Source organism: Megalobrama amblycephala, linkage group LG3 (genome assembly GCF_018812025.1).
Source record: "Megalobrama amblycephala isolate DHTTF-2021 linkage group LG3, ASM1881202v1, whole genome shotgun sequence".
Taxonomy (NCBI): domain Eukaryota; kingdom Metazoa; phylum Chordata; class Actinopteri; order Cypriniformes; family Xenocyprididae; genus Megalobrama; species Megalobrama amblycephala.
Window position 1 is genome coordinate 12,737,214 of NC_063046.1, and position 12,513 is coordinate 12,749,726.

The 12,513-nt window shown below is 38.4% G+C and overlaps 2 protein-coding genes across 12 annotated transcripts in view; both read left to right on the forward strand.

Annotated features, from left to right (window-relative positions):
• Nucleotides 1–295: 295 nt before the first annotated feature.
• On the forward strand, nucleotides 296–11,190 carry LOC125264562 (kelch repeat-containing protein). 2 transcript variants are annotated; one of them, XM_048183972.1, is made up of 13 exons: nucleotides 296–480; nucleotides 850–1,011; nucleotides 1,091–1,163; nucleotides 2,837–2,896; nucleotides 3,000–3,267; nucleotides 3,352–3,483; nucleotides 5,672–5,859; nucleotides 6,077–6,273; nucleotides 6,427–6,518; nucleotides 8,283–8,337; nucleotides 8,542–8,639; nucleotides 10,356–10,450; nucleotides 10,569–11,190. In XM_048183972.1, the coding sequence occupies exons 1-13, from the start codon at nucleotides 419–421 to the stop codon at nucleotides 10,701–10,703; spliced, it is 1,617 nt and encodes a 538-aa protein (XP_048039929.1). In that variant the 5' UTR covers nucleotides 296–418; the 3' UTR covers nucleotides 10,704–11,190. The 2 variants fall into 2 exon arrangements, with proteins under 2 accessions (XP_048039929.1, XP_048039930.1); XM_048183973.1 differs by having other exon boundaries at nucleotides 853–1,011.
• A 121-nt stretch (nucleotides 11,191–11,311) lies between these two features.
• The window catches only part of mark2b (MAP/microtubule affinity-regulating kinase 2b), a 67,239-nt gene continuing 66,037 nt past the window's right edge, over nucleotides 11,312–12,513 (forward strand). For all 10 annotated transcript variants that reach the window (XM_048183961.1, XM_048183962.1, XM_048183967.1 and 7 more), the window contains exons 1-2: nucleotides 11,312–11,678; nucleotides 12,342–12,398. In XM_048183961.1, coding sequence (XP_048039918.1) covers nucleotides 11,610–11,678; nucleotides 12,342–12,398 — 126 coding nt within the window. In that variant the 5' untranslated portion in view covers nucleotides 11,312–11,609. The remainder of the gene's footprint in view (nucleotides 11,679–12,341; nucleotides 12,399–12,513) is intronic.

Sequence of the window (12,513 nt, forward strand, 5' to 3'; positions counted from 1 at the left end):
CGATTATATTTGTATATAAAAAATACCAATAGAAGGGTTTATTTAAAATATATAATAAACAACAATTTAACTGGGTCTCACTTTCTGATTATCTTCATAGATAACCAAACACAAGAATGTTCCTCCCCCATGACAAACATGCATCCCGCCTGTTATAAAGTCACTCATCCATTGGCTGACTTGACCTATCAATCAATATTGCAACAACAGGAAAACGGTTGCTTCTTCTATAGGATTGGTCGATAGCATTGCGTCTCCGCCCTCTCATCCAATCACCGCGCTTCGTGAACGAAACGTAGTGGCGCTGGCGCGGAATTTATATTTATTGTGCATCAGGTCGGCGGGAGACACAGTTTTGCTTATAGGAGTTTCGCGAATCGCTTGTTCTGTTGGAGAGTGCCAACTTAAAAGCGTTCAAATGGAGGACTTTGGTGTTTATGCGATATTTGGAGTAGATGAACCACCACAGCAGATCTTAAGGTAAAGTTGACTGAGATAAACAAACACTGGAAATGCATTGGGCTCTCTAACATTAACCTTACTTAAAATTATTTGAGTGCAACTCAGGCTGCGCATGCTTCCAGTTATTCGAATGGTGCATGAAATATATTCAGATAGCTTGATGTGGTTTATTATTATTATTGTTATTATTATTAAGCAATGACTGGAGTCATGCACGCGTTGACAGTGCAATGCATGCTCTCTGTCTCCCGCCTCTTGAATTTCTTGCATAACTGTAAAGATGTGCACAATATCAACTGTACTGTAGCTACGTGTCTCGGTTACTATATGTTAAAGCGGTGTCCTTTCAATAAGGTGTTTGTATTCTTCATCATTTATTGTCCACAGCAGGCGTGATGGCTGGCAGAGCTCAGTTGAGATCCAGCCCAGTGTTCAGCTGATGGTTCTCTTCTCCAGAGGAGACTGGGGAAAGCGAGATGCAATCTCTGTGGAACTTGCTGATGAGAGAAACATACCCATTAGTATGGGAAAACTAACACCATTCAATAAGTAAGTGTACTGCTTACGTTAAATTAATCTAATATGTTTACTTGTAACCTTTAACCTCTTACTAAACCTTCCATCTCAGATGTCTGTCATGGGAAGCTGGTGAGGATGGAGTCTGGTCCAATGGAGCAACCTTAACTGTTAAACTCAGTGGGGTAAGAAATTGTACAAAGATTTAAGCTCAGACTGCATGAAATGACAAATCACCCTATCCATTTTCTAAATACATGTTATTGATCTTAAAGGTGCAATATGTAATATTTTTGCAGTAAAATATCCAAAAACCACTAGGCCAGTGTTATATATTTAGTTCACTTGAGTACTTACAATATCCCAAATGTTTACAACTATTTGTAAATCGTGAGAAAATTGCAATTTTAACCAAGGCTCTGGGACGTGTGAGGAGTCACCTGTCAATTGCGTCATACCCGCGTTACCCTCAGTTTCCTTTTTTTTTTTTTTTGTGAGTAGGCAAGACAATTTTATTTGTACAGCACATTTCATACACAATGGTAATTCAAAGTGCTTTACGTAAAGAAGAGTCAAATACATAATAAAAATGGAACGCATAAGAAATAGAAATAACAGTAAAAACAGAGAATTTCAAATTCTGGAGATATCTTAACTATGCAGCGCAGTTCAAATTTCCATGCTTTACCATTCCTCAGAGAAAAACACTACTTTGTCATACAGCATTTTCTCCATCATACAATACGTTTAAATTTAATTGCATACCGTTTATCAACACAATCCATCCAGTATTTAATATGATATTCTAAAATCGATCAATCTTACTGCAGTGAGTAACAGTGTCTCACAGCAGCCACCGAGTGAACGCACAGAGTAATGCTATAACATCATTTTCAACACTCTCAAATGTATCTAATATGATAAACAGAGCTGCGTTACCTCATACTCATGACCGGAAAAGCGGAAGCGCCGCTGGCGACTGTGTGAGGCGTGTGTTGCACAATTGCTCCAGTGCCCTCATTCAGCTCCCACAACACTCGGTCCTGCTCTGCTTCTTACTACAGTAACGTTAATAATTGCATCCATGAACATGATTTCTTCCCGAGTCCTATCCCTATTCTATTGCACAGTCTGTTGAGGTGAAGACCACATGTCCCAAGATTCCGTGCTCAAACTTGGCATCATCAAGCTACGCCTTTGTTTTGAATAGGCCTCAAGTGACCTCTAGCGGACAGAAATCCTACATACTGCACCTTTAATGTGAGCTATCATCTGTGCATGTTTTTTTTTCCTGCATAACTCTGCATTTCAGTCGAAAGAATTGGTGATGCATGCCATATAATTTAGTTTGATTAAACTCCTCACAATAAACTGGAAGCTCACATTCAAATCTGCCTCCGCCAATGAAAAAGGCACAATCTTCTGTCACAATACAGAAGAAAAAATCTGTTACTACTACGGTTATGTTGCGACTTTAAAGAGTTAGTTCACCCAAAAAATGAAAATTCTGTCATTAATTACTCACCCTCACGTTGTTCCACACTAGTAAGACCTTCGCTCATCTTTGGAACACAAATTAAGATATTTTTTAATAGACAGCAATATAATCAACAATTTCAAGGTCCAGAAAGGTATTAAAGACGTCATTAAAACAGTCGACGTGACTGCAGTGGTTCAACCTTCATTTTATGAAGCGACAAGAATACTTTTTGTGTGCAAAAACAAAACAAAAATACCGACTTTATTCAGCAATCTCTTTCATCCATAATATTTAAGAAGTAAAATTCAATAATTTTGTGTAAAGTCTGTAAACTTCTGCATTGCGACAACAAACTTACCCGATGTCCTTTTTCCAAAGGGTACTAGTGATTTCTTGGATCCAATGTTGACTGTTTCACAGATGGAATGCACTCCAGAGGTGAGTTTAGCCTGTTGCACCTATTTTGACTTGCTTAAGTTAGATTCGCTCTGTGTTTGCCGGTACTTACCTGCAGTGGTTTCTCCCAATTCATTGTTTTTAGTGCAACTCCACAGCACCGGCATTAAGGGAGTGTCCAGGCAAGAGGAAGCGGTCTCAGGGAGAGGATTATGAAGAAATCAATGAAGGGAGAGGAAAGGAGAACATCTGTCCTAACGCCTCAGAAAAGGCAACACCTCACAGACGGGGGAAGAACAATCCTCGTGGAGGTCAAACACGACTGTTCTCGCAAAAGGAGGAACAGACTGCAACTTCCAGTTCTCAGAGCCACAAAGCTAAAGGCAAGCAAGCCAAAACCCCCTCACAGACTGGTGAGTGAGATTTTTTTTAATTGCAGAGCATATTAATAATGTGTTATGATAGTTATTTTATGTTTGGTAGTATTTATTTTCCAGCTCCATTAGACAAGCCGTCAGGTCGCTGGGGTCAGACTCTCTGTCCCATTGATCCTCAGACAGCCATTTTGATTGGAGGACAAGGATCCAGAATGCAGTTCTGTAAAGACCCCATCTGGAAACTGTGCACAGGTAGGAATTTCATGTTTCTGTCTCACCATGTCAATAGATTGTAATTTTGATATTGTTTTACTAGATCTGCTATCACTTGCTACACTCTAAAAAATAAAACATTGGTTCAACAAAAAAAAAATGTTAATGTTTTCCACTAGAATTTTTAACTTAAAGGTGCTACAGAGGATCTTTTCGTCGACTGAGAAACCAAAGACTGTTACTGAGTTTTTGAAATGAGCGCATGCGTAAGAACAACCCCCCTCCTTCACAGCTCATTTCGAGGGAACGCCTCCCAAAACTCGTGCATGAGTATTGGAACACGAGTGTTTACCACCGGCATTCGCTGTGTCGTGTTAGTGGATTCATTATGTCGGACTCACCGCAGGTAACTCATAATCTGCAGTTGTTACTCCTGTCTCCTGACAAAAACATTGCATGCGGCGCCTGTGGAGTGTGGAAAGTTACTGCAGCGCGCAGCCGCAAGGAACGTAATGGCAGTGATTGACAAGCCACGATTGGCTGATGTTTTTAAGGCCCTACCTCGTGCACAGATGATGTATATTAATATTATTCCTTTTAGTGCACCTAATAAATAGTCTTTTATCAGTTAGTAAAGACAGTTTCAAGTAATATTGCAAAAATGTATAAAACAAAACATCCTCTGTAGCACCTGTAAGCCAATTGGGAGAATTACATTAATTCAAAGCAATATTTTGAGTTGATCCAACATAATGTTTTACGTAAGGTGAAGACGTTTTTTTTGCCACAATAAAAACACATTTCTAAGTAACATGAACTTAATAATTGTCAACATGAATGCAACTATTTAAGTTGATCCAACATAATGTTTTAAGTAAGGTGAAGACGGTTTTTGGACACAATAAAACGCATTTCTAAGTAACATGAACTTACCAAGCACCGCTTGTCACCATGATGGTAAATCTCCAAAAACCCACATTAACAGAAACTCCTCTAAATTAGCATAACAAAACACTAATTACTGCTAAATCTCCCTTACCATTAATCTTGTGCAAAAAAACAGCATGATGGGAAATATAAATCCCAGCCCAGTTTCACTTAACTTAAGTTCGTCTAAATTAAAAGAAGTGTTCATACAACTCAAAACAATGAAACGCGTTTACACGTCATCAGATTGTATTTTACATTAAAAGAACTTAAAATTAAATCCATTTTTGATTAACTGAAAATGTTAAACTATATCATGATAGTATATCGAATCAATAGGCATAATTTGTGTGTCATCCAAGCTCAATAAAATAGAAAAGTCTAACAGCATTTCAGAACTTGATTTTTTTTTTATTTCACAACAATATATATATTTAAGTAATGACTAAAGGTCCCCTGGATTAGTTTTTAGATATTGCAATAGATCGTCTTAGATATAACACTGCTCTTAATGGTCACCCCTATGTCATACCAAACCTGTAAGACTTTTGTTCATCTTCGAAACGCAAATTAAGATATTTTAAATTAAATCTGAGAGATTTCTGTCCCTCCATTGACCGTCTATACAACTACAACTGTCATTTCAAAAAGTTCATAAAGAGATTGTAAAACTAATCCATATGAATCGTGCGGTTTATTCCAAATTTTCTGAAGAGACATGACCGCTTTTATATGATGAACAGATTGAATTTAGGCTTTTATTCACATATAAACATTGATCAGCAAACATGAACAGAAGCTCAACTGTACTTGCTTAATGCGCCAGAATAAACCTCACTGGTTCTTGCGGAAGCTCAAAGATGAACGAAATTCTTACTGGTTTGGAATTGCATGAGGGTAAGTAAATGACAGAATTTTCATTTTTGGGTCTTCATGAAACAGAGGTTGCAATAGTTTTTTCTTCCCTATTGTGATGTATATCTGAGTGAAATGAAAAATGTAAGTTGGGACTTGATTTTGTTATATCTGGAATTGATTGGATCATTGTGGTTTGCTATTGCTTTGATCTCATGTGAGTGACAGTCAGGTGGCCCCGCCCTCACGGCGATAAACATACAATAAAAGAAGAGATCATGCTGCATAAGGGGAAGAGGAAGTTATTTTGATCAAAGATTACGAGAGCACATGAATATAAAAATGTCACACATAAATCCTTTATAATAAATACTGCAGTTTCCATTTAGAAAAAAAAAAAAAAAACTAGAATGGTCCCCTTGATTTCATGGTGACTATTTTTCAGAGGATCTTTCTTGGGTACCTGCTGAAACCCTGGCAGAAGGACCGACCCCTGAGGCCCGCATTGGTCACACTGCAACCTATGACCCTGAGTCTAAGCGTATCTTTGTGTTTGGCGGCTCGAAGCATAAGAAATGGTTTAATGATGTTCACATCTTAGACACAGAAAGCTGGCGTTGGACTTTGGTTGAGGTTAGTCTGCAATTTATTCTAAGATGAACAAAAACCTGTCAATTATCTTCAAAAAAACTCTACGGTATTACTGCAACACATGACTACGCACATCTGATTTGTTTTTCGTGTTATAGATGTCATCTTGTTCTCGTTCATAGTAAAAGCAGGTCTCATTTTATTAGCCAGTATGCTCTGAATATACTTAAAAGCTCTTGAATTTCATTTACCTCTTTAGGCGCAGGGAAAAGTGCCTCCTCTGGCTTACCACAGCTGCAGTATGTTTCGGGGAGAGCTCTTTGTGTTTGGAGGAGTGTTTCCTCGCCCACATCCAGAACCAGACGGCTGCAGTGACTCCCTCTATATCTTCAACCCTGATATGGCCATCTGGTATCAACCCATTGTCAATGGAGAGAAGCCTGCTCCACGCTCTGGGTATGGCAGTTCACTGTTATTTAAAGCAACATTTTAAGAGATTTTATTAATTACATGAGTGATAGTGATGTTTTAAAGCTATTTTTTTAGCTGTGCATGTGGCATATGAGTATTTTCTTTCCGACTTGAACACATTTTGATTCATTTGTGCAGGCACTCAGCATGTGTGATGCAGGGGAGGATCTTTGTGTTTGGCGGATGGGACACCCCTGTCTGCTTCAATGACATGTTCATGCTAGACCTTGGTAAACATTAAATCGATTGTTATTCTTTTCAACACTTAATATTTGATTTTAATTTGGTTTCCCACTGTGATGTCTTGTTGGGGAAAATAAGGAATAACTTAATAGGTACAGTTACCTGAAGGCAGTGGTCGTGGTATCCGAAAATTTTCCATCATTGACTGCATTTTTTTTTTTTTTTAAATAGCAGTGATGGATAAATCTGAATCTGTCATTTTGAGAGATTACACTAAGGGTTTATTGTAACTTGTAACTGTAATTCCCACCCCTGTCCAGTTGATGGCGAGCATGCATTTTAATTAGCTATTATGCAGTATGCTATCTACACTACATGCATGCATACAATTGCAAAACTGTCATGGCAGCTGAGTGTGAATTTTCTTCAAACGGACAAACAGTTGTAACCAAAAACAAATATTCATCTGCCTCATGTGGCGTCATCTGTTCTTTTTATAAATAAATAAATCCTTAGTCTAGCCTATATCCTTGTCCTATAAGCAGGGGTGCACATAACTTTTTTGGTCTGGTTCTCAAGGGAGTACCTAAAGATGTTGCTTGGTACTCACACTTTACACGACACATCCTAAAAGCTGTCCTTATCACTTTCCTCCTGACTGCTCTCCTCACTATCTTCTTTTCTCTCGAACATGGTAGATGATGATAATGATTTTTTATTTTTTTTTACTAACATTAATGACAGCAAAGGCTGCTGTCACTTTAAGAAGGAAAGCACGGACCGAATAACTGACACACATCCGGTTTCTTTCTCAACACTTCACTTATGACATAACCGAGAGAACACTTGCCGAGACAGGTATTTTGACATAATTTTGTGTGTATGTTTCCTTTCAAGCGCAAGTAAACGCGAAAGCGGAATTAATTCGGTGTTCGAGCGCTGTCTGACTCATCATGCGCGCGTTTCGGGGGGCTGTGCGCACAGATTACAGTTCGCGAGTCCCGATTTTCGCCTCTTCTTCCGCTTTTAAAGTCGTTTGAATGTGTTAATTGGCGAGACAAAACACGTCCAAATTACAAACTTTCACTCTATGATGGTTAAATATAGCAGTTAATCCGCGAATCACATGCGTGCCGAACCGTTGGACCTTATCCGTATGGATCACGGATTAACTGCGATCCGTTGCACACCTAATAATTAAAGAACACACATATTATCATGATTGCTATCTTACCAGAGATGGAGAAAAATCCTACTCCAGTAAGTAAACGTATCCCTGTGAACCGGTACTCAAAAGCGCTTCCTTCCATGTTTTCTAGTACGCATAGTTTATTTTTACCGCGCATGCGTACCTGCGTACCTCTAATGTGCACCCCTGCCTATAAGTTTGAATGAAAACAAAAGCTATTAAATGTCTTATCATTAAAATATGAAAATTAAAATGACAGGTAATAGATTATGACAGAATTTTTACGACCCTGTCTGTCAAAATGATGGACGATAAGAAATGTTAACGCAACCACTGGTGGAAGGAGGTGTTTCACTACTCATAGAAGTAATTTCAGTACTGTTGTTTGAGGAAAAAAATCTATTAGACATGGTCTAGTACATGGTAGAGGAATGTCTCATATCCATTGTTCTGCACGTTTTCTATATGAAACTGTTATACTGCCATTCTCCACGTAGATTTGTGTAGATTTTCTGCATATGTAATACCTAGAATAATACTGTTATTAACATTAATTACTGAAGCGCTCTTTAAAAAGTGGGGTAGTCGGCTTAAAACGGCACATTGTCACATCCTATTTCAGGCTTGATGGAGTTTTCTGCTGTGAAGACAAGTGGAACAGCCCCCTCTCCTAGAAGGTATTTAAAACGTCATAGACTATTATTCTTGGAGTAAATTGAAAATTAAAAACAGTTTATTATGTTTCTTAAAAGCATGCTTTCAACTGCAAACTAAATGTATAACAGAATTTCAGTTGTCTTATAATGGTTACATGATCAACATCATGTAACATCAGCCTAGATGTATAGAGTGTTTGACCTCTGTCCCGTACTGTATCGCAGCTGGCATGGCTGTGCGGTTCTTTCGGACTGCAGCTTCCTGATCCATGGCGGCTACAATGGGAACAACGCACTGAGTGATACATTCATCTTCAACACAGGTGGGACTAAAGTTTATTGCCCCAATTCCATTTCCAGGACTTCCAGGTTTCTACTATATACACTAATACTTAAGTTTTGGGATGTAATATTCTCTAGAAGTCTCTTATGCTCAACAAGGCTGCAATTATTTGAGCAAAAAGTACAGTAAAAAACAGTAATACTATGAAAAATTATTATGATTTAATTAGTTTTTGTTTGTTTATATACAGGGCATTGACATATTGACAATGAAACTGAAACCACAATAATTTATTGGTATGGTGTAGGGCCTCCTTTTGGAGCCAACATAGCATCATTTCATATTGGGAATGACAGATACAAGTCCTGCACAGTGGCCAGAGTGATTTTGAGCCGTTCCTCTTCTAAAACAGTGGCCAGGTCACTATGTGATTCTGGTGGAGGAAAATGTTTTCTGACTTGCTCCTCCAAAATACCCTAAAGTGGCTCAAAAATATTTAGATCTGGTGACTCTGCAGGCCATGGGAGATGATCACTTTCATGTTCAACAAACCATTCTGTCACAAGTCTTATTGGTCCATTATTGCTGATACACGACACCCCTTCAGAGTACAATATTTGAACCATTAGGTGCACATGGTCCTCCAGAATGGTTTGGTAGTCTTTCAAGCACAGTTGAGAATGCCATGATATTGCAGGCCAAACCATCACTGATCCTCCCCTGTGCTTCACTCTGGGAACGCAACAGGTGTGCGTTTCCACATACAGCGAATTACTCAAAACACTTATTACAACTAACAGTAAACAAACACATACAGATCTTATAACTTCTCGGGGGTGCTTAATAAACGGACAAACTTTAAATCTGCAAAGTACCTCTGAAGAACTGCCTGCACTCCTTGTCAGTCCGTAGACTAGAACACCCGTCAAAATAAGAGTCCCACCTTAGTAAAGGAGAGAGTGCAGATCTCATACATATTTAAACTTACAAAAAATATTAAAATGTATACAAAAACAAATTAGAAGATTAATCACAACAAAGTCTGTTACAATAAAGGATTAATATGTATTTAATTTATACAGTGAAGAATATGCAGTGTTATTTTACATTTGTTTACTTTATTTACCTACCTAAAAAGCACTGTTTATTTCATATGCATCTTTGGTCTGTTGTCTTTATGTGGGCCTGCAGAATGTTAAATGGATCCAATCCATGTTCATTAAAAATTATTTGATGATGCAGTAATAAACCTGCTAGTATATTTTAATGCAGGTGTTTTTGAACTTTGCTTGTTTAAAACATGATCAAAATGCTATCTATTTTGATGACTACATTTCACATAAGAGAGGAAGTGATAAATATCGGTATCGGCCAATAATTGTTTGTTAAAATCTGTATTGGTATCGGCCCCCAAAAATCATATCGGTGCATCCCTATTGAAAACACATTTTTGTGGAAACATTCAGAACTGACGAATGGAAAGTTCAATAGAACAGCATTTATTTGCAATAAAAATCTTTTATAACATGGTAAATATTGTAAATCGCTGAATAAAAGTTATTTCTTTAAAAGAAATCTCACTAAACTCAAAATTTTGAATTGTAGTGTGTTGATTTTCATGATTTTATAAATGCTGTTGATAGATTTAAAGATTGTATTTAACCTGGAATATTCCTTTCAAAGCAACTAGCTTTTAATGTTGTTGTTATTGATTTATTTTTATTTATTTACACTTCTTTTGTTGTTGTTTCTCCAGACACTAGTTGCTGGTCATCTCTGATTCTACCCCAGCTCAATTCTGTTCCCCGAGCTGGGCACTCCATCATTACCATGCCCACCACATGCAGAAAGGTAAAAAATAAAATAAAATCACATTATGGACACCATTTATAAAGTGTTTTTGGTTCATTATTATAGCTATTGACTTTACCCACTCAGACTTTTTAATACGAGTGTCTTTGCTTTAAAGGGATCCATAGATGAACAGGAGGAACTTTCAGAGTCAGCTCCACAAACGCTGTTGGTTTTCGGTGGGGGTGACAACGAAGGGAGCTTCTTTTCCGACCTTTTCACTATGCCAGTAGAGGAGCTAAGAAGAGACTAAACGCTTGCGTCACAACTGTTTTACATGCATTTTTAATGCTGTGCTGTTTCAAATTTTGTTCTTTGCGTTGATTGAGGCTTATTTAAAGAAGTGTATTACACTTTCATTCAGGTATTTGCGTTATATCATTGTTAATATAAGCATATGTTCAGACCTTGTGAAGTCACTCTCTATAATGTTATTATTTGTGATACAAGCCCATTATTATACATAATTAAGAGAGTTTCCTACATAAAAGGACAAGTTCACCAAACATTATTTACTCACAAAAATGAACCAATGACATAAGGATGATGGCTGAATTATTCCTTTAACTGATTGATTTTCTGATTTATTCCACTGAAAGGATTCAGATTTATGAAAAGCTTTTTGTATATACATGCTTTTAGATTAAGCTTTTTTTTTTTTTTAAATGTCTTTGTTGTAAAATTATGATTTAGCTGTAAATACTATCGCAGCAAAATTAAACGTTCTTTAAACATTAAAATGCCTCTCTTCTTCACTTCTTTGAACACTTTTCATTCAATAGCACAGCAGGTCAGTCACACAGATGCTGTTTCCTGTGTCCAGGCATCTGCTAAATCTCAAAATCTCCACGGTAACAACGACCGCATGATGTCACCCCACATCTACAGTTGCCGTTAAGACCGCGAATACCGCAGTATGCGAGCACCGACTGACGCCTAGAGAAGATCCGTGCACGGATCCGCCGCCGCCGCCGCCCCTCCCCGTTCAGCCCCCCCTCCGCTCGCTCCGGAGATCGGCCATGTTGCCTCTCGCGCTTGTTCCGGTATCAGGCACGAGCGTTTGAGCAGCTCGGCCGCAGTACGACACCGATCCGCCTCCAGTGAAGCCCGTTTCACCACATCCCCGAAGCCAATCATGGATTTTACTACCTGACTGTGGATGTTTGTCTTTGGATACGAGCCCTCAGACATCTCCTTTCATTCAAGAACCGTTGGTCACCGGGATCCTGTGAGTGGCGGAAGACGGTTTCGTGGATCATGAGGGTTTTTCTCGGGATTGATCATTTTTGAAATCCATCATACGTCTGCTGGTGCTTCATTCTCACCACTCACGGTTCATTTTATTTATTTATATCCGTGTTTAGTCCATCGCCGTTTGTTTCGTCTATCTCAAACTGACGGTTGAGGCATTTCTCACCTTTTGTTGACACTTATTGTTTTGAAGGTCGGTAAAATTGCGATTTTCGGTTGGCCTAACACTTCTATTTCCTTTTCGTGTCCTCATTCTCTATGACTGTCATTTTTAAGACCCGAGAGGATATGAATTGCTTTTAAACTCTCGCTTATTTCGTTGGGAAGCAAATATAAATGTTAGTGAGCTCCATGTTAGTCTCCCCAAGAAGAACTTCATAAATCCTCATCAAGGACCTGCTGTTAATTTTCAACTGGAGACTTTAATACAAGTTTTTTTTTTCTCCACATATGAACTGATGTTGGGCTTCAACTTGTTGATCTCTGTCTGCGTGGCTAGTTCAAGCTAGCTAGCAACACTGATCACTTCTGTCAGAACAGAGAATAGCCTCTAACGGCAAGTTTATAAATGCTTGTCAACCACTAAAAACGATTTTCCACTTATATTTCCCCCCTTGGCCCTGTTTTTGTGAATACCTAGGCGAAAATGTCAACCCGGCCTCAAGGAGTTGGTGTTATAGAGAATTCATCCAGCCAGGTGAGACACATCTTCACTGCCTGCACAGAAACTAGTATGTGTGAATGTGTGTGTTTTTGTTGTTGGGAATGACGTCATTCTTGCTTTTCTGTTGAATTGTATTTCCCTCAAGCTG